This window comes from Oncorhynchus keta, chromosome 14, assembly GCF_023373465.1.
Source record: "Oncorhynchus keta strain PuntledgeMale-10-30-2019 chromosome 14, Oket_V2, whole genome shotgun sequence".
NCBI lineage: Eukaryota > Metazoa > Chordata > Actinopteri > Salmoniformes > Salmonidae > Oncorhynchus > Oncorhynchus keta.
Genome location: NC_068434.1, coordinates 76,565,425 through 76,591,486, shown reverse-complemented (window position 1 = coordinate 76,591,486; position 26,062 = coordinate 76,565,425). Strand labels below are relative to the sequence as shown.

General features: G+C 43.0%; 1 protein-coding gene across 4 annotated transcripts in view; it reads right to left on the bottom strand.

Moving 5' to 3' along the window:
* Window positions 1–26,062, bottom strand: part of LOC118370880 (thrombospondin type-1 domain-containing protein 4-like) — a 59,279-nt gene that overhangs the window by 11,097 nt on the left and 22,120 nt on the right. For 3 of the 4 annotated variants that reach the window (XM_035756096.2, XM_035756097.2, XM_035756098.2), the window contains exon 8: window positions 465–672. In XM_035756096.2, coding sequence (XP_035611989.2) covers window positions 465–672 — 208 coding nt within the window. Of the gene's footprint in view, window positions 1–464; window positions 673–10,280; window positions 10,506–26,062 lie in introns of those variants that run through there. The other variant, XM_035756100.2, reaches the window with a different exon arrangement.

Sequence of the window (26,062 nt, the reverse complement as noted above, 5' to 3'; positions counted from 1 at the left end):
CAATAGCTACTGCTGTCAGATGTTTTATAACCTGAAGCTTATCTTTAAATTGTGACTTTATTAGTACTGTTAATGTAATATGAAACATAATCTAACGTGGTCGAAGGGAAAACCTAAAATTGCATGTGTCATAGCTCATGGGTCTGATTCAGACAGAGAAATATGGAGCCTTAAGGGGCCGTGGATAAAGAGCTGGTAACTGTAGTTAAACAGAGGTGGTTTGGAACCATGCTTGTGTGTTGAGTAACCTTGCTTCAGACATGAAGACTTGCCTCCCAAGCTACCCACTGGGCACACACTGGTTGAATCAACGTTGTTTCCTCATCATTTCAATGAAATTACATTGAAACAACGTGGAATAGACGTTGAATCTGTGACCAGTGGGTAGTGTCTACGCTTTAGCTGGAGCGGGCTAACACAGTCTGACCTGGGTTAAAACACTGGTCAGTCACAGTCCTTCTCACCCAGGTAATTCCTGCTCTTCACCGTCTCGGTGACATTGATCTTGGTGGCTCCCTCTGGGATCTCCACTATCTTGTGGTAGCCCACCTTGTTCAGGCTGTGCTGCTGGAAGAGCCCTGACACCAGCTTACAGGCCATGTTGTCCCCGCCACACACCCCACACTTGTCCATCACCTTGCCTGAGCCCAGGTACTCATCGCAGCCCAGACTCTGTCAGAGAGGGAGAAGGAGGTCAAATGAGGGGACAGAGGACATGTATAGCACGTCACTAATCAACGCCGGTACATAACAAACAGTACAGTACACTGTAGGATTTTTGAGGTGAAGCAATGTTCAACTGTTGAGCTACTGCGACATCTGTTTTAACAGGCAACTGTTTTACCACTGAAGTGCATGGAAAAGTAAATAACACGAGCAACCTCATTAATCAAGTAAAGAGGGGAGAATGAGAGATAATAAACCAAAGCCTATCCAGCATATTCATAAACAAACCCATGTTATTTCACCTCTCTAACTCCCTGACCTGCTGCACATAATTAACTACCATAACACAACAACCAATTAGCCTGAGCCAGCTTCATTCCAACAACAGGCATATTCTTGGCACGATGCTGGAGTAGTAACGGCTCACAAAGTTTCAGAGCAAATCCTCAGGGGTGTTAGCTTTCTCTGTCACATTGGCACTCTTAAATTACAGGAAGCCTGGATAAGGTTAGTATAACACTCAAATCAGAAGTCGATAAATCCAGCCAATTCAGACATAAAAGTAGCTCGCTGTGTCAACAGGTGCTGCAAGCAGGGGCCTGGTTGGGACTGATCCCAGCAGGCCACCGTACTTCTATAATTCCAGACCCCTGGGCAGTGGAGAGTAGACATTGGTGTGCCAGGATCAGGATACGCCCTCAGTCCGCCACCACTCGAACCGAAGGAATGACCATTGGAGGAGTCAGCAGGGGACAAAAAAATCTGTTTAGTTTTAATGACACAAAGCTCCTCTGTGATTCGACTGTTGCCGACGTTAGTCTTTAGTCAGTCAGTATCTTTCAGGGAATGTTACGTTATTAAGCAGTCCAGTCAATAATCCCCCCCGTTCCTAGACAAAACCCTGTCACAAACAATTTCCTCCCAATCACAAACCAGGACTAATGAGGATCTTACCTTGCTAAACCGGCGTAGTTTCTCAGACCAACTGTATATATTACGTCCCAACAAAAAATATTACACAACATTTTATGTGTGGTCCTTAAGCACGGGACATAACTAGGCTTACATAGAATAAACACACAAACAAATGAAGAGCAGTCTACATTGGTAATTAAAAAGGGGTTTGCTGTAGATTCATGCTCTCTCAGCAGACTTAGTTCTTCCTGGAGCTGCACTCAGACAGTCAACTGCAGGCTGGATGCAGGCTGGGATATGGGGATGGAAGATGGAGATGGTAGCCAGGCCAGGGCTAGGGGTGGACTGAGGAGATTGGGGTAGGCTCAGAAGACAGAATCCTGGCTCTCGCCCACCCATAGCAGCGAGGTCTGCATCAGGCCAACACTCCACCCAGGCCAAAACAAATACACACCACCTCCTTCTACTGGCTCCCGAGTGGCACAGTGGTCTAAGACACTACATCTCAATGCAAGAGGCATCACTGCAGTACCTGGTTTGAATCCAGGCTGCATCACATCCGGTCGTGATTGGGAGTCCCAAAGGGCGACGCACAATTGGCCCAATGTCCGTCTGGGTAGGCCGTCATTGTAAATTTGAATTTGTTCTTAAATGGCATGCCTGATCAAATAAAGGTTAAATAATAAATTCTACACAGGAAATAAGCGATGAGAGAGGAAATAGCAAACTAATAGCCCTGAGAAATGACCAAACAGGGCAAATGTTATATTGGCCAATGTGGAATTATGGATTAAAACGGCCTATAGGCACTCAAATGTAAGATTGGTACATGATAAAAACTAGATTGTTCCATATGAGTTTACACATTATTATATTTTCATACATCACAGTATGCAAACAATTGGGATACCAAGTGAGTAGTATCTGTCTTCTCAATTTTCACCATAAAACACCCTGACTTTAAGTAACAACATTATCAGATATCATTTCAATGTTTAGCCTTAATCCCAGGAGAAAGAAAACGGTTCCTTCCTTCCCCTCATAAACTACAGCTTGACAAGCACGGCGAGTAATGGTTGTCTGTGGCCGTTTGCCTGGGAAAAGCTCTGAATCACTATGTGTTAACGTGTGAATGGAGAGTCACATAATTTATTACCAGTAATCTGAGTAATCCGTCAATGTATGAAATATCATGTGACTAAGAGGCATCAGTAGTGTTTTTAGAAAAATTGTGCAATAAGGTTTTCCAAGCCTTTTAATATGGTAAAATGGCTTAGACCTATACAGGAAGCATTGAAGTGTGGGTATTATTTGATATCACTGTACAGTACATCTTTCAAATCATAAACTGTCAAAACAGACTTTGGAGAAAAGATGATACCCCATGCAAAACAGTGAAGCCAGCAGTCATTTGTTTCCCAAACCTGAAAATAGTCATCCAGGCTGTCCTTGATATATCAAGTATAAATAGTCCTGCATCACGAATCCATCCAAACGAGGTGTCTCACTGAACCAAGTTTGGAGGGATCCTAGTTTTTCCCTTTCAAGGGGATCCACAGTATTTAAGTGCTCAATTTATTAAGAGACCACATCATTACTTTTTTCTAATCTGCTCTCTGTGGGTGGTTTATAATTATGCTTGGCACTGGACGACATCCCCTTTCAGTAGGACTATAATGGGCCTTTAAATGTCACTAAAATCCACCTCATCTGGAAATGGTTAGACGTGTCAGGACGGTAGTCAACTACCAGTCAAAGTGAGGAACGTCGATGAAAACAACATTAGCCTTCCAATAAACCCCAGCAGTACTTTTCCAGATAAAACAGATGTCCAAAAGGTCTTATGCTTTTAGGAATTGGCTTGTCATGATGGGGATAATAATCCCTTGTTGAGTTTAATTTAATTTATGAAATTCTACACAACTGAACCAGTAGACTGTTGGTCTCTTTCCATCATACCAGTAACCACTTTATAACAAAAGTATGAGTTTGCATTTACAAGGTTATTAGATACCCTTGAACTACAGTCTCACTATGATGGTAAAGCTATCCCAATTCCAAGCCTGTCCTCAGCTGTGCACAGAGGCGCCTCTTCTCAGAAATCAAGGTTTGGGAGCTTTAAAATAAGTGCCTAATGCACTAATTGAGTGGGTAAAGAAGGAATGAAAAAACAACATTTATTTCATTACAAACATGTACAAACTGTCAATAAACAGTTGCAAAGACACTCCATGTCACTTGATCCTTTTCCAACAGGCTTGGCGCAGGTTACACTTGCCTTGCAATAATGTTTATTTTAACTGTGTGGGGGGCCTTGGTTTGTGGTTTCCCACAAGGAATGAATATGAATATAAAAATGAGTGGTCACAGTGACTTTATGCTGGAGTCAACAGGAATGTTGGAAACATCTTACAGTCCTTAATTCGACCAGCCCCCATCTTCTTTGACTGTAAAGACTTCGGGCTAGATTCTATTAGATCTGCACTATCCAACATCCGCATAGAGATTGTTTTGGCGGTATTGGAGGTGGAACTACATTAGAGTTGACAGATCCACAAGCGGCTCCTTGCATTAGCTTATCGTGGCAACGAAATCACCTGATTTTATAATCCGACAAGTCCCATGCAGCCGCGTTACAAGTTCAAACTCTCAAATGCGTGATGTTCTATCGTCTACACCTTGATTAGACTGATAGACTATAACCCCCCCCCATTCAAATTCATATGAAAACATGCATTAGAAGCCTGCACTTTCTATTGCCGCTTTGAACTTCTAACGCAGCCACTCACCTATTTGTCAGCTCACACCACAGTTACACCTCCAAAACATCTGTTATGCGTATGACTGCCAACGCCGGTTAACACTAGTTCTGACTGAATCGTGGCCTTCATCCACCCCAAATGAATTTATAGATGTGGTTGAAAAAGTAATCAGTGGACTGACTGCTAGGGTTTCTCACAGGCGTGGGACTGGGACCCTGGGTTAAAATAGAGACTGTTTGTGAGTGGATGTTTAGACAGAGAAATCCACTAATGACAAGGAGATTTAAGCTAACGAGTGATTGACATGTGCAGACGGCTGTACTGTATACCGGTAAGCCTATCAGGGAGCACTATGGCACACAAATACATCCAGATTCATGCAGCTGTTTCAGGAGCCCCATCTACACAAATGATTCATTATCAACCACACACTCTGCATATCAGGGACTCCAGACACTTTTATTCAGTCATTGCTGTAACTGATCCTAGACCATAACTCTTCTGATCTCTGCCATGTCCATGGCTTGAGGTCAGAACGTACTTGGGTCTTGTCAGAGCTTAGACTAGGGGTTCCCATGATATTATACTCTGGGTGCCATGCCAGACCCACCAGCCTGGAAACCACCAGGGATAACTGACTGAAGCTTAACTTCAGCAGGGTCAGGAAGGTAGATCGCTCAATGAGTCCCTGAGAAAGCACCAAGACTACTCACTGAATACATGAATATATTAACACACTTAGACCCTTAACACTATTACAGGGTACATAAACTTTGAATGCACAAACTTAGATATGTTTCAAGGTTGAAATCTTGCATATTATTTAACATAATATCTCATATTTTAACACCTAACATGTTGTCTCAACATGTTTATCAAATGACAACAAACTAAATGAATGCTGCATTAATGGAATACATATTAACATCAATAACAGGCTCTAGAATTAAGTGTCAGCTAAATGGTTTGGCCTCGCTTCAAAAATGACATTTGATTCAATTTCAATTCTAATGAGAATATCTTCAGATTAAAGGACTTCTCCCTTTATTTTCAAATGATAACACTTCACTTTGACATAAAAGAAACACACACACCCTGTCGACCAAATTTACGACCAAAGAGTAACAGAGTTTTGTGTTTTGTGAACATTATGAGAACATTTTCAACTCTTCACTTGCTGTACAGCCAGCAGAGAGCTCTGCTGGACCGTTGCCATTGCTGTTATCAAGACTTGGCTTGCAATGATACATACGCCAGCTCATCTGGAAATGTAATATTTACATTACTGGGCTTCCAAGCTGAGAATAAGCTGAGAATTCTGGGGCAATGTCATACCAGATAATAATTCACAGCAGAGGTGACCTTACAGCAAGATGGCCACTGAATGGAAAGGACATTATGCTGAAATCTATAGAAAACTCAATGACTGACCACAACCTCAACATGAAAAGTGGGGATCATTGAGTGGGGATCATTATCAAAAATGTGACTCATTGCTCTAGAAGAAATTGTAGTAATAAAAAGTAAACTGGGTCATATTGTATATTAGAAGTGCATTTAACCCAACACATCTATGCTGCTGATGTTGTTGAATAGTATTCACAATATAGGTATAAAGTAAAGGTGATTATTTAGAAAATAACAAAATGCTCAATTCCATCAGCTTTTAAATTGTTACCAAGGCTAGGACTAATGCAAACCCTGTGAACACTGAATATTGGACCTGCTGATTTGAAACACTGGGCAGCTTTTAGAATAGGACCATACTGGCATCCTGTATATCATTAGAAAATACAGAGCCACATGTCCTATATAATAGTGTCTGTTTGTGTTTCACCACTGATTCCTATTTCATTTCTCACACAGAATCCAGTATAACGTCATAGTAAGGCATGACAACCCCCTCCGTTCGGTTGGTCGGTCCATGTGAAGTGCATGTGGCCGACCGTTGGCAGGGGCGTAGGCCACAAGCATCTGTCTCCCACATGGTGAGATGCTGTGTTCCTTTCTACCTTCCCTTTAGAGGCTCCTTTATCAGAACAGTGTTGAATGAGGGCGAGGTCACTAACAACACACACTGCCTTCAACACCGTCAGCACTGGAAACACATCTGCAGCTGTGGTGGAGGTAGGCTACTGTAGTGCTGGGGACTGCTCAGTGATCACAAGGTGAAAGGTGATTTTCACTTGCGTACAGTATAATTAAGTCACTTTGTAAACTACATCCATCAGACATTGAAGGACAGCTCCCAATGAATAGTGTTATGGAACTGTACAACTTCCAATACCAATTGACATTTCCATATCAGATTGCAGCATTAAAAGGAGATTAGGAAATATAGCCATTCTGGCTGCTATGACAGAAGAGAGGGAAAATTGGCAGCCTTCAACAAAGAACTAGAAAATCTATTTATGTCCTATAACCTTTCCATGCGTGTGCACTTTTTAAAACATTTTGCTTCACAAAATTAAATAGACAAATGGACCATCACAATCCGTCTGTAAATGGAAGAATGGAAGACATACTTTCAAGAATCACAGCCTTTTCCTCTGATTTCATCTCTGGAACTTGTATCATGGATGTGTTGGGAAGTCAACCAAGCCAAGGCAATAATCTGAGTTCGTAACCACTAAAAGAAGCACAAACTCTTGGTTTTCTTGGACCAGACAGTGATAACTCATCGGTTCTTTCCCACTACATGGCATTTCCCAACATAAATCATGTGTCAAACCTCAAGTGTGTATCCAAAACAACCAGGGATAATGACTGAACTGTGGGGATAACTCTTCCCACTGAGAGGAGTAGGGCTATTGGGGTCCTCCATCCATTTTAAAGACACCCTCTACTGTAGCACTTCACATCAGCACAGGATACAATACAGGATAAAGTGGAAATAACATGGTAATAGTATGGCAACAAGCTAAAGTAACTCAAATACTTTTTGTTGCCCCGGATAGGAGTGGGGTCTTCAACAGTGAAGAGTAGAGTCACATATACAGTGGTGCAAAAAAGTATTTAGTCAGCCACCAATTGTGCAAGTTCTCCCACTTAAAAAGATGAGAGAGGCCTGTAATTTTCATCATAGGTACACTTCAACTATGACAGACAAAATGAGAAAAAAAAATCCAGAAAATCACATTGTAGCATTTTTTATGAATTTATTTGCAAATTATGGTGGAAAATATGTATTTGGTCAATAACAAAAGTTTATCTCAATGTTATATCCCCTTTGTTGGCAATGACAGACGTCAAACGTTTTCTGTAAGTCTTCACAAGGTTTTCACACACTGTTGCAGGTATTTTGGCCAATTCCTCCATGCAGATCTCCTCTAGAGCAGTGATATTTTGGGGCTGTTGCTGGGCAACACGGACTTTCAACTCCCTCCAAAGATTTTTTATGGGGTTGAGATCTGGAGACTGGCTAGGCCACTCCAGGGCCTTGAAATGCTTCTTACGAAGCCACTTCTTCGTTGCCCGGGCGGTGTGTTTGGGATCATTGTCATGCTGAAAGACCCAGCCACGTTTCATCTTCAATGCCCTTGCTGATGGAAGGAGGTTTTCACTCAAAATCTCACTATACATGGCCCAATTCATTCTTTCCTTTACACAGATCAGTCGTCCTGGTCCCTTTGCAGAAAAACAGCCCCAAAGCATGATGCTTCCACCCCCATGCTTCACAGTAGGTATGGTGTTCTTTGGATGCAACTCAGCATTCTTTGTCCTCCAAACACGATGAGTTGAGTTTTTACCAAAAAGTTATATTTTGGTTTCATCTGACCATATGACATGGCATATGACATGGCACTGCAGGATTTGAGTCCCTGGCGGCGTAGTGTGTTACTGATGGTAGGCTTTGTTACTTTGGTCCCAGCTCTCTGCAGGTCATTCACTAGGTCCCCCCCGTGTGGTTCTGGGATTTTTGCTCACCATTCTTGTGATCATTTTGACCCCACGGGGTGAGATCTTGCGTGGAGCCCCAGATCGAGGGAGATTATCAGTGGTCTTGTATGTCTTCCATTTCCTTATAATTGCTCCCACAGTTGATTTCTTCAAACCAAGCTGCTTACCTATTGCAGATTCAGTCTTCCCAGCCTGGTGCAGGTCTACAATTTTGTTTCTGGTGTCCATTGACAGCTCTTTGGTCTTGGCCATAGTGGAGTTTGGAGTGTGACGACTGTTTGAGGTTGTGGACAGGTGTCTTTTATACTGATAACAAGTTCAAACAGGTGCCATTAATACAGGTAACGAGTGGAGGACAGAGGAGCCTCTTAAAGAAGAAGTTACAGGTCTGTGAGAGCCAGAAATCTTGCTTGTTTGTAGGTGACCAAATACTTATTTTCCAACATAATTTGCAAATAAATTCATTAAAAATCCTACAATGTGATTTTCTGGATTTTTTTCTATTTTTGTCTGTCATAGTTGAAGTGTACCTATGATGAAAATTACATGCCTCTCTCATCTTTTTAAGTGGGAGAACTTGCACAATTGGAGGCTGACTAAATACTTTTTTGCCCCACTGTACTTGTCATGACTGGGGAATGTTTTCTCAACAGTGAAGAGTAGAGTCATATATACTGGTCATGACTGGGGGATGTTTTCTCAACAGTGAAGAGTAGAGTCATATATACTTGTCATATATACTTGTCATGCCTGGGGGATGTTTTCTCAACAGTGAAGAGTAGAGTCATATATACTGGTCATGACTGGGGGATGTTTTCTCAACAGTGAAGAGTAGAGTCATATATACTGGTCATGACTGGGGGATGTTCTCAACAGTTAAAAGGCCTCACGTAACCCACAAACCTCTCTCCCAGCCATGAGGCCTTATGTCAAGGGCACAGCAGCCTCATAAATGTCCACTGCTTGTCCCGGAAATAGCACAAACCTTGTTGATTCACCAGTCTTTAAAACACTGAGGGTTTCCTCTATCAGTATCTGTTTGTAGAGGATCTGTGTTGGGAACATAATTAATGGATATTTTTAAAAAGTGCCTAAATACAGGGTAAAGGACACACCTACATGTTTACATGTGGAAATGAAAGGTGCCCTATAGTGAGAGTATTATAGAGGGAACACGTAATCCTATACAATCATTCTCTAAGACAACAATCTCAACTCCTGCTAAATGACCAACTGCAGCTCCGCCTGACATCACACATTTTTACAGAGATGTTTAGCAGAAGACAAAGCAAACTGGTTGCATGGACTCCATTTATTCACACGTAACATTTTGGTCACTATTACTTTCATTGAGGCATATGACCTTGATGAACATATCAAACCAGGATACTGTACACACTAGAATGAGATATTCTATTTCATGACTGTACATCCCCTGTCTGCAGCAGTGTCACAGTGATGTCACAGCCATGTAGTCAATCATCTACACACACACATGGAGCTGTGCCAATCTATGCCCTATTACAAGCCAGACATCCCCCTTTAGAGTTTCCACAGTTATACTAAGTACAACTTCGAAGGACACTGTCCTTTATAACTATATAACAGCCTGCCTTATATGTGCTACAGAGTCAACAGCACAGACTGCCAAAGCTGCTTAACAGTGAAAACAGTCACACAGTAAATACCTAATCTGATCCCTACTTCCTCCTCATGATCTATAGTCTGCAGTCATAGCCAAGGCATGAACTAACTTAGAATTGAACCTATCTATTAGAATCAGACTATCAACTTATTGTTCAGCAGCTTGAGAATTACTTAAGAAGAGCACCGGCTAAACAGGCTAATTACATTCATAATACAGATTTATACAGGTCATAGTTTTAGAGGGAGTGCCTCTTATGTCTGTTTGGGACGTGTAAAGGTGCTGGGACTGGGAGCGATGAGTAGCCAGTCCCAGACGGTCAGTCTCAGCCCAACCTGTGGAAAAGCAGAGAGAGGGTCCATAGTAAGACCATGGTATGGTTTAAGTCTTACCTGTGACCACGGGTTCCCCTTGGCAGTCACCAACATGTGGAGGAGGCAGACAAGCAGCAGAAGAGCCAGACCTGATAGCATTCTCTCATGTGGCCAAGAACTATTGACCAGCAGCTCTCAGTCATGCATTCAGACAGGTCCAGTAGAAAACAGTAGCTGCTCCTGGCTGTTTCGCCTTGCCCCTGTAGTGCAGTGAACGCCAAAACCACTACTCTGCTGATCTGTATGCACAGCCTTGTAAACTGAGCTGGAGGAGGCGCAGCTGGGGAGGCTGGGGCATTTAAGAGGAAAAGTTAGGGGCGAGAGAGAGAGAGAGGGCGCGCGAGAGGGAGAGAGAGAGAGAGAGAGAGAGAGAGAGAGAGAGAGAGAGAGAGAGAGAGAGAGAGAGAGAGAGAGAGAGAGAGAGAGAGAGAGAGAGAGAGAGAGAGAGGTATATATGGGAAGAATGAAGATTAAGTGGAGAGATGTTGAAATGAAAAAGGAAATATTTGGGAAGGGAAGAGGAAGAGTATTTATTGTTTATGAATGGTGGAACAAGAAGCCTCCTACTGTTGTCAACAATGGACAGGTGTTGGTGAGACAACTCAACTGGATACCTTTGCTGAGCATTATTTAATAGGACTTGATGGAATACCATTGCAATGTAATCTAGACCACTGACAATGGAACACAGCAGACAGCCAAAGAAAAGTAACATAACAGCCCAAAACACTTTGTGGTCAAGTGGACATTCTAACACTGAAATAGACAGAATACGGACTGCATTTCATATTCTTAAACATGGAGAAACCACAAACTCTGCAACAATACGATCCCTTTGCACTCTCTCTTATACAAGCATACTCAAGCACTTAATTGCGAGCCACGTCGCAAGGAAGGCTGGAAGTAAAGAAGCCGGAGCCAAAAAGACTGAACTCATCATATGGTTTTCCTATTTCTGCACCATTGTTTCCACAACATTAAACCCTAATTCATCAGGACACACTGTAGTTAGGAGTGCGCTTTTCATCAGACTATGACAGTTGGTTTTCACATAAAAGTATATGACCATAGTGGGTGCATCACGGCATTGTAGCTGCAACCATGAGATAACACAATATTTTCAGATTTTAAAGCGGTACAGGGAGACCACAACAGGCACATGCAGCAAACTACTGTATCCACTACCATTCTGTATTTCAGCTGGGCTATGAGAGAGAGAGAGAGAGAGAGAGAGAGAGAGAGAGAGAGAGAGAGAGAGAGAGAGAGAGAGAGAGAGAGAGAGAGAGAGAGAGAGAGAGAGAGAGAGAGAGAGAGAGAGAGAGAGAGAGAGAGAGAGAGAGAGAGAGAGAGAGAGAGAGAGAGAGAGAGAGAGAGAGAGAGAGAGAGAGAGAGAGAGAGAGAGAGAGAGAGAGAGAGAGAGAGAGAGAGAGAGAGAGAGAGAGAGAGAGAGAGAGAGAGAGAGAGAGAGAGAGAGAGAGAGAGAGAGAGAGAGAGAGAGAGAGAGAGAGAGAGAGAGAGAGAGAGAGAGAGAGAGAGAGAGAGAGAGAGAGAGAGAGAGAGAGAGAGAGAGAGAGAGAGAGAGAGAGAGAGAGAGAGAGAGAGAGAGAGAGAGAGAGAGAGAGAGAGAGAGAGAGAGAGAGAGAGAGAGAGAGAGAGAGAGAGAGAGAGAGAGAGAGAGAGAGAGATTTCAGCAGGCTGTTAGTGAACACACCCTCTTCTTTGGGCCACAGGTGCTTACACACCATTAAGAGAAAATATGCTTTTTTCGCACCAAAAATGTCCTGTCACTGTTAAGCAAAGCCAGCAGTGAGTCACTGCATAATATGAATGAGAGTACTGAGAACACTGAACAGGATAACAAGTCATATCAGCACCTATTGAATGCATCTAATTCCATTACATCTCCAATTGTATTTAAATATTTCACAGCAACAAGCAAAGGCATCATGGACAGACAGAACGTTTAGATAGTGGCGTCTCAACACCTGGACTTGGCTTGGCTTCTGCTGGCACTCTCTTGTCTTTCCCCGCTCGCTCGTTCGCACTCTCTCTCTCTCTCTCCCAGAGGCAGACTGACTGACAGCCAGTGAGTGAGCATTGAGCAGCCTCTGCAGCAACACAGCTGCACACATGTTTACAGGGAACGTAGTGTATGGGGAAGAGAGCTTTTCAACAGCATATCTATCTCTATAATCTCAGACACATCAGCTACCAATGCTCTCCTGATATACTGTATACTAATCTGGACTGATATTGAACAGTACGCTTAACACCCTGAGGCCGGCTGCTGGGACCTGCTGGATCAGACAGACTGAAAAGTAAAGCATGTCCTGGTTCTGGATGGAGTCCTGTTTCCTTCAACATATGGGTCAGGTCAGCAGCCTTGGCTCCCAATGTCTGATTCCTGAAGTCTCCTACCCAACACACATCCACACACACCAGAGACATGCACTAGCCTACAGCATCAGGTGGTCTTACCATTACTGTATGTCATTATGATGCATTACAAAGGAATTCATACAATGGATGTATTCATGTTTGCTTGCCATTTACTGTCATATTTCCATCATGTCTTAAAGTACAATGTAAGCATGACCTGGAAATGTTTCCTCATATCCTGTCAATTTGAGCAGACATATTCAAAAAACATTTTCTAACCAAACACTCCTCTGGATTTCAATTCAATCTGTTTAATATTTTAAAATTCTTTCTCCAGATTACTATACATTTCAAACCCGAAACCCAAACATGAACTGCTTGTACGTTAGAAAGACCTATTGCAGTGGACTGTGTCAGGAAGAGCACAGTTTGAAGATCGAGCAGTAGAGCAGAAAGAGAGAAAAAAGCTGGGATACATATTAGCTGCCAGGCATGTAGGTCCCTTGATTGTTTCCTTCAAGTAATGTCTTTGACTAAGGAAGGCAGAGAGAGTGGGTTGTGAGAGCGTGAGGATAATGAGGGGTGTGGTGGAGGTGAGGTTAGGGATCGGGGAACATAGCTGCAATCACTATTTATTCTTTGGCCTGTTTTGGCTCATAAAGCCAGCTGTCTGTGCATAACAGGGTCATCCTGTGGGGAGGACAGTGGTATGGAGATCCACGGTATGCTACATTATCACTGGAGGTTCATTGTGGGGCATGGGACTGTGACTGACTGACTGATAGAGTGATGCGCCCGAAATGGCACCCTATTCCCTTTATAGTGCACTACTTTTCACCAGAGACCATAGACTATAGACCATACAGTGCATTCTGAAAGTTTTCAAACCCTTGACATTTTCCACATTTTGTTATGCTACAGCCTTATTCTAACATTTCCTCATCCATCTATACACAATACCCTATAATGAAAAACAAAGCGAAAACAAGTTTTTTGACATTTAGAGCACGGACTTGAACTCGATCTAACATTTCTGGAGAGACCTGAAAATGGCTGTGCAGCGACACTCCCCATCCAAGCTGACAGAGCTTGAGAGGATCTGCAGAGAAGAATGGGAGAAACTTCCCAAATACATGTGTGCCAAGCTTGTAGCATCCTGCCCAAGAAGACTCGAGGCTGTAATCGCTGCCAAAAGTGCTTCAACAAAGTACTGAGTAAAGGGCCTGAATACTTATGTAAATGTGATATTTAATTTTGTATTTTTTTTAAATAAAAAAAATCTAAAAAGCTGTTTTTGATTTGTCATTATGGGGTATTGTGTGTAGATTGATGAAAATAAAATGATTTAATCTATTTTAGAATATGGCTGTAACGTAACAATGTGGAAAAGGGAAGGGGTCTGAATACTTTCTGAAGGTACTGTATAGGGAGGGATAAGGTGCCATGTGGGATGTAGCTGAGAGACAGACAGGATATAAGCTCTGTGGGAAAACTGATCCTGTTTGTATGCTGGTGTTTTTTTGAAGCTTCAAATCCCTTCAACTAGCTCCTCAATTGACATTGACAACCACCCAGACAACAGCCAATCCAATCACTGTCAACAGCAGTCAGTCAGTGTGTGTGGCTGCTGACTGAATGTAAAGAATAACACTGTATGACCCTACAGGGTCCACTCATAAATCTGTTCACCTTTCAGGTACAACTGCACTATGGCCCATAACCACATACTACCAAAACTATAATATTACTTAGGCTATGGTATAGTGAACAACAATCACCACAGGATACCAAAAAACAATCACTAGAGGAGTTCACCAACCTTAGTCAGTCTCCCAGAAAACTAAAAAAGAGTGTTAGATTTTTTTCTATTGACTCATAACAAAGACTGATGAGAGAGTATTAGTATATAACCTGCCGAGTACTGTACTGTAAAGATACTGTTCCAGTCGAAAGAGACAGTTTAGCACTCGTTTCAACCTGGCAGAGGAAGCAACAGCAGTCAGAGAGTCTTTAACACTCTAACACTCTGGCAGTATTCTGTTCTGCTCCACTACCTGTCCCCAGAGGTGTGTACTATAGTTCAGGTCTATCTTGCACTCATGTATGGCTTGTTCAAGCTCAGTGGAGCTGACAGCTCCCATAGTACAAAGGAGCTATATATTTCAGCTGAATACCAGGGGCAGGAAATGAGCATGCAGGTCTGGGGGCTGTGAAGGACGTAGAGACCAGGGGATGTTTCACACAGTGGAGAAGCCTGGGCAGGCAGCCTGCGTCTCTTTTAGAAAGTCAAGCCAGACCATCAACAGCTGTCACAGACAGTAAGCAGTCAGCGAATGGATGAGACCAAATTGTTTGGGCCTTTGTTGGAGATACATGTAAATTACTGTATCATTCATTTCTAAATTGAATCGTGATGGAAATGTTAAATGTACATAATTTTGTACAGTGTACTGTATTTAGAGTAAATAGTCTATCTCACTTTATCTACCAGACAAAGCATCAAACAGGGAAAATATCTGAGACTTCAGAGACACAGAGCTAAAATGTATTTATTGTATTCAGAGGAAATGAGTCTTCCTAAATGTAAAAGACAGGAGATGGAGACCAGAACTAACAGAGTGTTGGAAATGCATCAAGTTTGAGTCCTATTGAAAGCAGACACTTTCTGTTCACAGCGTGAAGGATTTACCGTGCACCTACTCAGAGGGTCAAAGAGTCCCCTGTCTCCAGACACATCCTTTATGAGCTCTGTGCTCAACCCCTGAGAATTGGTCAGCAGAAGTCTGACCCACAGATCCAGCCGGCATATTAAAGGGCAGTCACCCAGTACGAAACAGGTGAACCAGGGCTGAACGGTAGCAGGGTGGCTGAGATGACACACTTAGGGGAGAATCTTAACTTCTGCTTAAATCAAATGTTCACTTAGTCTCCAATGCATGACTAAAATGTGATTTAAGTGGAAGTTAGGTTTCGCCCCTTCAAATATCATCTCCTTCTCATCCGGCTGTCCTAAATCATATACAGTAACACCTCTACTTTAACATGCATGGCATTCTACAGTGAAAGAACAAGCTACATGCTGTATTGCACTGACTCACACATGTTGTCTGTCCTATTGGGAATTAGTATACTAACTCACCCAGTAAGTATACTAACTCACCCAATCACTGACTGTTGTTGTTTTGGTAATCAGTGACTGTATTGGAAGGGGGAATGATTTCACCTCTTTCCTGAGTACATAACCAGCTTCTCAGGCTCCCTCTCTATGCGCTTCATTCTATAACTAGAGGACTCCTGATATCTCCAGGAGTGATAAGTATCATTTTTGTCTTTATCTGCTGTTGTCTAGTACTGTCGTTTTGCTAGCTCGGGCCATCTACTTTAAGTGTGGTCTGTCTTCCCACTAGCCTACATGGTGTGTGAACTGTTGACTGCTCATAACTTGCAGATGATTGTTGGCATATCAACCAGGATTAAGGGGCAGGACAATGTGACTGTTGTTGTTTGGATAATCAATGGCAATATTGGAGAGGGAGTGGTTTCTCCTTTCCTAGGTATTCAGCAATTAGTACCGAGAGATGTTTGATTTCTGAAAGACGACAATAGCTCTACTGGAGTCACTTTTATTGATAACTGACATCTTATGGAAACAGAAGATACACTACAGGAATGACAGAATCCATCTAAATCATCTTGGCTCGTGGACTCTGTCTACGAATTTCAAAGCTGCGTTGAAACAATGACTGGTAAATGATCCAAGACCACTTTATGCAGCTCACCCTGCACTATCAGCTCCAATGTAAATAGCATGAGTAATCAAGCATCCCAGAAAAGTGCTAAAAATAGCCCATATTAACATAGGTAGCCAAAGAAACAAGCTCCATGAAGTCAATAACTTGCTTGTAACAGATGTCATTCATATTCTGACTATCTCTGAAACTCACTTAGATAATACCTTTGATGAGTGGTAGCAATACAGTGGTAGCAGTACATATAACATCTACTGAAAAGACAGAAATGCCAACGGAGATCCAGTCAGTATCTGGATAATATGTGTGAAATGCTTGATAATGTATGATATCAACAGAGAAGTATATTTTCTGGGTGATTTAAATATTGACTGGCTATCATCAAGCTGCCACTCAGGAAAAAATTCAAATTGTTACCTGTGCCTGCAACCTAGATCAGGTTGTCAGTCAACCTACTAGGGTAGTTACAAACAGCATAGAAATTAAATCATCAACATGTATTGATCACATCTTTACTAACGCTGCAGATATTTGCTTTAAAGCAGTATCCAAATCCATAAGATGTAGTGATCACAATATGCAGTTGAAGTCGGAAGTTTACATACACTTAGGTTGAAGTCATTAAAACTTGTTTTTCAACCACTCCATAAATGTCTTGTTAACAAACTATAGTTTTGGCAAGTTGGTTAGAACATCTACTTTGTGCATGAAACAAGTAATTTTTCCAACAATTGTTTACAGACAGATTATTTCACTGATAATTCACTGTATCACAATTCCAGTGGGTCAGTGTATGTACACTAAGACTGTGCCTTTAAACAGCTTGGAAAATTCCAGAAAATTATGTCATGGCTTTAGAAGCTTCTGATAGGCTAATTGACATCATTTGAGTCATTTGGAGGTGTACCTGTAGATGTATTTCAAGGCCATACCTTCAAACTCAGTGCCTCTTTGCTTGACATCATTGGAAAATCAAAAGAAATCAGCCAAGATCTCAGAAAAATAATTGGAGCAATTTCCAAACGCCTGAAGGTACCACGTTCATCTGTACAAACAATAATACGCAAGTATAAACACCATGGGACCACACAGCCGTCATACCACTCAGGAAGGAGAAGCGTTCTGTCTCCTAGAAATGAACGTACTTTGGTGAGAAATGTGCAAATCAATCCCAGAACAATATCAAAGGACCTTGTGAAGATGCTGGAGGAAACAGGTACAAAAGTATCAATAGCCACAGTAAAACCAGTCCTAAAGCGACATAACCTGAAAGGCGGCTCAGAAAGGAAGAAGCCACTGCTCCAAAACCACCATAAAAAAGCCAGACTACGGTTTGGAACTGCACATGGGGACAAAGATGGTACTTTTTGGAGAGAAAAAAGTACAATAGAAAATAGAACTGTTTGGCCATAATGACCATCGTTATGTTTGGAGGAAAAAGGGGAGGCTTGCAAGCCGAAGAACACCATCCAAACTGTGAAGCACGGGGGTGGCAGCATCATGTTGTGGGTGTGTTTTGCTGCAGGAGGGACTGGTGCACTTCACAAAATAGATGGCATCATGAGGCAGGGAAATTATGTGGATATATTGAAGCAACATCTGAAGACATCAGTCAGGAATTTAAAGCTTGGTTGCAAATGGATCTTCCAAATGGACAATGACCCCAAGCATATTTCCAAAGTTGTGGCAAAATGGCTTAAGGACAACAAAGTCAAGGTATTGGAGTGGCCATTACAAAGCCCTGACCTCACTCCCATAGAACATTTGTGGACAGAACTGAAAAGGCTTGTGCGAGCAAGGACACCTACAAACCTGACTCAGTTACACCAGCTCTGTCAGGAGGAATGGGCCAAAATTCCCCCAACTTATTGTGAGCAGCTTGTAGAATGCTACCCGAAACATTTGACCCAAGTTAAACAATTTAAAGGCAATGTTACCAAATAGTAATTGAGTGTATGAAAACTTCTGAATCTCTGGGAATGTGATGAAAGAAATAAAAGCTGAAATAAAGCATTCTCTCTACTATAATTCGGACATTTCGCATTCTTAAAATAAAGTGGTGATCCTAACTGACCTAAAACAGGATTAAATGTCAGGAATTGTGAAAAACTAAGTTTAAATGTATTTTGCTAAGGCGTATGTAAACCTCCGACTTCAACTGTAATAACCATATCTAGGAAAATCAAAGTTCCAAAGGCTGGGCCTAATATAGTGTATAAGAGGTCATACAAGAAGTTTTGTTGTGATTCATATGTTGATGATGTAAAAAAAATATTTGCTGGTCTGTGGTGTGTAATGAGGAGCAACCAGACGCTGCTGGTCTGTGGTGTGTAATGAGGAGCAACCAGACGCTGCACTTGACGCATTTATGAAACTACTTACTCCAGTTACTAATAAGCATGTACACATTAAGAAAATTACTGTAAAAACGGTTAAATCCCATTGGATTGATGAGGAACTAAAAAATGGTATGGTTGAGAGGAATGAGGCAAAAGGTATGACAATTAAGTCAGGCAGCCCAACTGATTGGCAAAGGTACTGCAAATTAAGAAATAATGCGACTAACTAAAAAACAAATGTAAAAAACTACACTATGAAACAAAGATCAATTATATAAAGAATGATAATAAAAAGCTTTGGGGCACCTTAAATTACATTTTGGGGAAGAAAAGCCAACTCGGCGCCTTCATTCATTGAATTAGATGGCTCATTCATCACAAAGTCCACTGATATTGCAAACTACTTTAATGACTTTTTCATTGGCAAGATAACCAAACTTAGGGATGACATGCCAGCAACAAACGACACTTGACACTACACATGCAAGTATATCGGACCAAATGATGAAAGACAAGAATTGTACTTCTGAATTCCATAAAGTCAGTGAGGAAAAGGTGAAAAAAATATTGTTGTCTATCAACAATGACAAGTCACCGGGGTCAAACAATCTGGATGGAAAATTACTAAGGATAATAGCAGACAATATTGGCACTCCTATTTGCCACATCTTCAATGTAAGCCTACTAGAGAGCGTGTGCCCTCAGGCCTGGAGGGAAGCTAAAGTCATTCCGCTACCCAAGAATAGTAAAGTCCCCTGTACTGGCTCAAATAGCCGACTAATCAGCCTGTTACCAACCTTTAGTAAACTTCTGGAAAAAAATGTGTTTGACCAGATATAATGCTATTTCACAGTAAACAAATTGACAACAGAATTTCAGCATGCTTATAGGGAAGGACACTCAACAAGCACAGCACTTACACAAATGACTGATGATTGGCTGAGAGAAATTGATGATAAAATGGTTGTGGGGGCTGTCTTGTTAGACTTCAGTGCAGCTTTTGACATGATTGATCATAGTCTGCTGCTGGAAAAACATATGTGTTATGGCTTTACACCCCCTGCTATAATGTGGATAAAGAGTTACTTGTCTAACAGAACACAGTGGGTGTTCTTTAATGGAAGCCTCTCAAATATAATCCAGTTAGAATCAGGAATTCCCCAGGGTAGCTGTTTAGGCCCCTTGCTTTTTTCAATTTTTACGAACGACATGCCACTGACTTTGAGTAAAGCCAGAGTGTCTATGTATACATGTCAGCTACTACAGTGACTGAAATGACTGCAACACTCAACAAAGAGCTGCAGTTAGTTTCAGAGTGGGTGGACAGGAATAAGTTAGCCCTAAATATTTCTAAAACTAAAAGCATTGTATTAGGAACAAATCCTAAACCTCAACTTAATCCCGTAATAAATCATATGGAAATTGAAGTTGAGATGACTAAACTGCTTGGAGTAACACCTAGATTGTAAACTGTCATGGTCAAAACATATTGATACAGTAGTAGCTAAGATGGGGAGAAGTCTTTCTATAATAAAGCGATGCTCTGCCTTCTTAACAACACTCTCAACCAGGCAGGTCCTACAGGCCCTATTTTTGTCACACCGTGACTACTGTTCAGTCGTGTGGTCAGGTGCCGCAAAAAATGACTTTGCAATTGCAATTGGCTCCGAACAGGGCAGCACGGCTGGCCCTTGGATGTACACAGAGAGCTAATATTAATAATATGCATGTCAATCTCTCCTGGCTGAAAGTAGAGGAGAGACTGACCTCCTCACTACTTTTATTTATGAGAGGTATTGGCATGTTGAATGCACTGAGCTGTCTGTCTAAACTACTGGTACAAAGCTCGGGCACCCATGCATACCCCACAAGACATGCCACAAGAGGTCTCTTCCCCCAGAACAGACTATGGGAGGCACACAGTACTACATAAAACTCTATTCCACATCAAGTAACTGACGCAAGCAGTATAATTAGACTTAAAAAAACACCTTATGGAACAGCGGAGACTGTGAAGCAACACAAACATTGGCTGAGACACACACACACACGCACGCACGCACGCACGCACGCACGCACGCACGCACACACACACACACACACACACACACACACACACACACACACACACACACACTGTTGGGGATGAATCAGAATTAGTTAGGTAACATTGATAAATAAGATGTTTTATTTACATAATAATGCTTATGTGAGATATTTGTCATTAGCATGTCTTCTTTTGGATAATACTGTTGGCAGTTTGCAGTTATCCCTTCTCTGCTAGGGCTTAGTCACTAGGGGCCCAGAGAGGGGAGAGGTCAGGCTTGTCTTCATATGTGAATGTATCTGTTAAACCATGTGATACTATGAAGAATATCAGAAGGGGAGGAGGACAGAATGGAGGCTTGTCTTCTTATGGGAATGTGTCTGTAACTATTGTATGTCCCTTCTGTTTTCTCAGCGGCAGCTCTAAGCGGCGTGTCAGAGGCGGTCTCGTTGCAAAACAAGGCCGTCACCGAAACAAAGACGGTCTTTCGGAGTTGTTCTGCTGAGTTATTTGAGAAAGGAAAGAGAGGAAGTCTCCACATCACTAGGCTCAGTTGAGTATCTTACCTAGTTATTTTCAGATGATCTCCTTTTGCTCTTGCAACTATGTGTGTTTTCTATACCTGTTCGCTCCTCTCCCTGTAGGCTTTACAAACGCTCCACACTCCTTTGCTGCAACCCTTCTAATTTAGTGTATCCTGCGAGCACAACATGTGTGGAATTCCTGGTCTCTGGCACCGTTTGGAACTGCCGATCTGCGGTCAAGAACGCCAAGTTCATTTTAGCCTATGCTGTCCTTCAGTCCCTTGACTTTTTGGCCCTGACGGAGACTTGGATCACACCAGAGAACACTGCCACTCCAGCTGCTGTCTCTTCATCGGACTACGTTTTATCTCATAGAGCATATGGTCATCGCGGTGGTGGCACAGGGCTACTAATTTCTCCTAAGTGGAGATTTTCTCTCTCACCTGTTCATCTCCTCATTTGAATTCCATGCTGTCACTGTCACTTGTAGTCATCTATCACCCACCAGATACCCTTGGAGATTTGCTGAATGAACTTGACACCTTGATAAGCTCATTTTCTGAGGATGGTTCACCGCTCTTCGTACCTGGTGACTTCAACCTCCCGATGTCTGCCTTTCGATTCATTTCTTTGCAACTCTCTTTTCCTCTCCTTGCCTCTTTTGACCTTACCTTTTCCCAGTCGCCTCCCGCTCACAAGGCAGGCAATACGCTTGACCTCATCTTTACTAGAGGCTGTTCACCTACTAACCTCACTGCAACCCCCCTCCAGGTCTCTGATCACTACTTTGTTTCCTTTTCGGTCTTCCACTCCTCCATCCCTAACCACTCAGCCCCTACCCAAAATTGTAATGTGCCCTTGCAATCTTCACTCTCTCTCTCCCACTATTCTCTCCTCTTCTATCATCTCTCCCTTCAACTAAATCCTTCTCCCTCCTGTCTCCTGATTCTGCATATTTGACCCTACTCTCCCTTTCCACATCCTATGACTCGCACTGTCCCCTCTCCTCCTGACAGGCTCGGTCCTACCCTCCTGCTCCATGACTCATTTCTCGGTTATAGAACAGGGCTGCGGGCAGCTGAGCGAAAATGGAGGAAAACTCAATTTCCGGAGGACCTATCATCCTTTCACTCCTTCCTTTCTACCTTCTCTTCCTCTGTATCCACTGCTAAAGCCACTTTCTATCATTCTACATTTAAAGCATCTGCCTCTAACCCTAGGAAACTCTTTTCCACCTTCTCCTCCCTCCTTAACCTCCTTAATCCTCCACCACCTCCAGGTTGACGAAATCAGCTCCTCATTCTCTTAACCTATTGAGTCCACTGGTCCCACACAGAACTACACTATGCCTTGACCTCTTTCTACTCTCTCTCCAGATGAAATCCTGCAACTAGTAAGGTCTGGCCACCTGACACCCTCCTCCCCTCTCCAGACCATCTCTGGAGGCCTTCTCCCATTCCTCACTTCCATCATCAACTCATCCCTGACAACTGGCTGCATCCCCTCTGACTTCAAAGTGGCCAGAGTCGCTCCCATTCTAAAGAAACCAACACTCGACTCCTCTGACGTAAAAAACTCCAGACCGGTATCCCTTCTTTCTTTTCTTTCCAAAACACTTGAGCGTGCTGTCTCTGACCATCTCTCTCACAACGATCTTCTTGACCCTAACCGGTCAGGCTTCAAGACGGGTCACTCAACCGAGAAGGCTCTTCTCTGTGTCACAGAGGCTCTCCGCACTGCCAAAGCTGACTCTCTCTCCTCTGTTCTCCAAGATCTATCCGCTGCCTTCAACACCGTGAACCATCAGATCCTCCTCTCCACCCTCTTAGGGCTGGGCATCTCAGGTTCTGCACACTCATGGATTGCATCCTACCGGGCAAGTCGCTCCTACCAGGTGACGTAGAGAGAATCTGTGTCTGCACCACGTATTCTCACTTCCTCTTCCAAGATGGGGTAGCAGTCAGACGTCTTTGTCATTCGTCTTGTCGTGTCCCATGTATATATCTTTTTATATATTTTTCTTTGCATATCTTTTTAAAACATTCTTCTAAACCTCAACTTCAAAATACTCTCCTGCTACCCGCCTCACACAATGTGGTGTGGATCTGCTTTTTTTCTAAAGTATTTTTCTTTACCTCTGAATCGGAATCACCCAACAGAAGCTAGCCAGCTAACTAGCTACTAGCTAGTAGTCAGCTAACCACTGCTAGCGGTAATCAGCTACCTTTAGCTCGGAGAGTTCTCAATAGTTTGTACAACACGATTCAAACCAGAGCATACAGGACCTATTTCCCCTCATATCCCTGGATTCCTACTGCAAGCTCTGAACCTTCTCACCAGGATCATCGCAGCTAGCTGACTACTCATGGTTAATGTCTCTGTCCCGAAGCAAGCACCAATTAGCCTGGAGCTAGCCCATGCTAGGCCCATCTCCCGGCTAGCTGAAGAGTTCCATCAGCCACTCCTGGACTACAATACCTATTTTGCCAACTGGCCTGGACCCATTTTACTACCGGTATGGGGTACGGAACCCTGCCGATTCTTCACGACTGGACTACTGATGTAATCTGCTCGAGGGGGTTACTCAACTGGCTCTTACATCGCGAAGTCCCCTGAATGCCCATCTCCTAGCCTGCTAGCCGTGACCCGCTAGCTGTCTAAAGCATATCTGTTGCTAATAGGTCCATCGGCCAATTTCTCGTGCCATTATTCCTATTTTGCCAATCGGCCTGGGCCCCTTTTACTACACAAAGCCCTGCTTATCCATCGTGACTGGACTACCAACGCTATCTTTCCCGAGGGCTTTTTTCCAACAGGACCCTCCGTCGCGACGTCCCCTGAATGCCCATCTGCTAGCCGCGTCCCGCTAGCTGTCGAGAGCATATTGGACTGTTAGCTGAATAGATCCATTTGCCAACTGGACTGGACCCCTCTGCAACACGGAACCCTACTAATCCATCACAACTGGTCTATCGACGGAACCGCACGAGGAGGCTAAAACAGACTTTCCTCCATCGCGACGTCTCTCTAAGGCCATTCTGCTAGCTTTCTAGCCCCAGCCTACTAGCTGTCTGAATCGCCGTGTCTCCAGCCAGCCCAACCATTCACTGGACCCTTATGATCACTCAGCTACGCATGCCTCTCGATAATGTCAATATGCCTTGTCCATTAGTGTTCTGGTTAGTGATTATTGTTTTATTTCACTGTAGAGCCTCTAGCCCTGCTCAATATGCCTTAACCAACCATTTAGTTCCACCTCCCACATATGCGATGACATCACCTGGTTTAAATGTTTCTAGAGACAATATTTCTCTCATCATCACTCAATACCTAGGTTTACCTCCAATGTACTCACATCCTACCATACCGTTGTATGTACATTATGCCTTGAATCTATTCTATTGTGCCTATTGGACCTATTGGACCTGCAGTGCCTAGCTCCACTCCTATTCCCCAGGTGTTCTCATTTGTTGACTTCCGTAACTGTAAAAGCCTTGGTTTCATGCATGTTAACATTAGAAGCCTCCTTCCAAAGTTTGTTTTATTCACTGCTTTAGCACACTCTGCCAACCCGGATGTCTTAGCCGTGTCTGAATCCTGGCTTAGGAAGACCACCAAAACCCCTGAAATTTCCATCCCTAACTATAACATTTTACTCTAAGATAGCACTGCCAAATACACCTCTGCTGTTTTCAACCAAGATCTCAGGGGTCAATGCCTCATTGCCTGCATCCGTAATGGGTCTGCAGTCAAACTACCACCCCTCATCACTGTCAAACACTCCCTAAAACACTTCAGCAAGCAGGCCTTTCTAATCGACCTGGCCGGGGTATCCTGGAATGATATTGACCTCATCCTGTCAGTAGAGGATAACTGGTTATTCTTTAAAAGTGCCTTCCTCACCATCTTAAATAAGCATGCTCCAGTCAAAGAATTTAGAACCAGGAACAGATATAGCCCTTGGTTCACTCCAGACCTGACTGCCCTTGACCAGCACAAAAAACATTCTGAGGCATACTGCATTAGCATCGAATAGTCCACGTGATATGCAACTTTTCAGGGAAGTTAGGAACCAATATACACAGGCAGTTAGGAAAGCAAAGGCTAGATTTTTCAAACAGAAATTTGCATCCTGTAGCACATATTCAAAAAAGTTCTGGGACACTGTAAAGTCCATGGAGAATAAGAGCACCTCCTCCCAGCTGCCCACTGCACTGAGGCTAAGAAACACTATCAGCACCGATACATCCACTATAATTGAGAATTTCAATAAGCCTTTTTCTACTGCTGGCCATGCTTTCCACCTGGCTACCCCTACCCCGGTCAACTGTCCAGCACAACCCACAGCAACTCACCCAAGCCTCCCCCATTTCTCCTTCACCCAAATCCAGATAGCTGATGTTCTGAAAGAGCTGCAAAATCTGGACCCCTACAAATCAGCTGGACTAGACATTCTGGACCCTCTCTTTCTAAAATTATCTGCCGAAATTGTTGCAACCCCTATTACTAGCCTGTTCAACCTCTCTTTCGTATCGTCTGAGATTCCCAAAGATTGGAAAGCTGCCACGATCATCCCCCTCTTCAAAGGGGGAAACACTCTAGACCCAAACTGCTACAGGCCTATATCTATCCTACCCTGCCTTTCTAAGGTCTTCGAAAGCCATTTCGAATCCCACCGTACCTTCTCCGCTATGCAATCTGGTTTCCGAGCTGGTCATGGCTGCACCTCAGCCACGCTCAAGGTCCTATACGATATCATAAC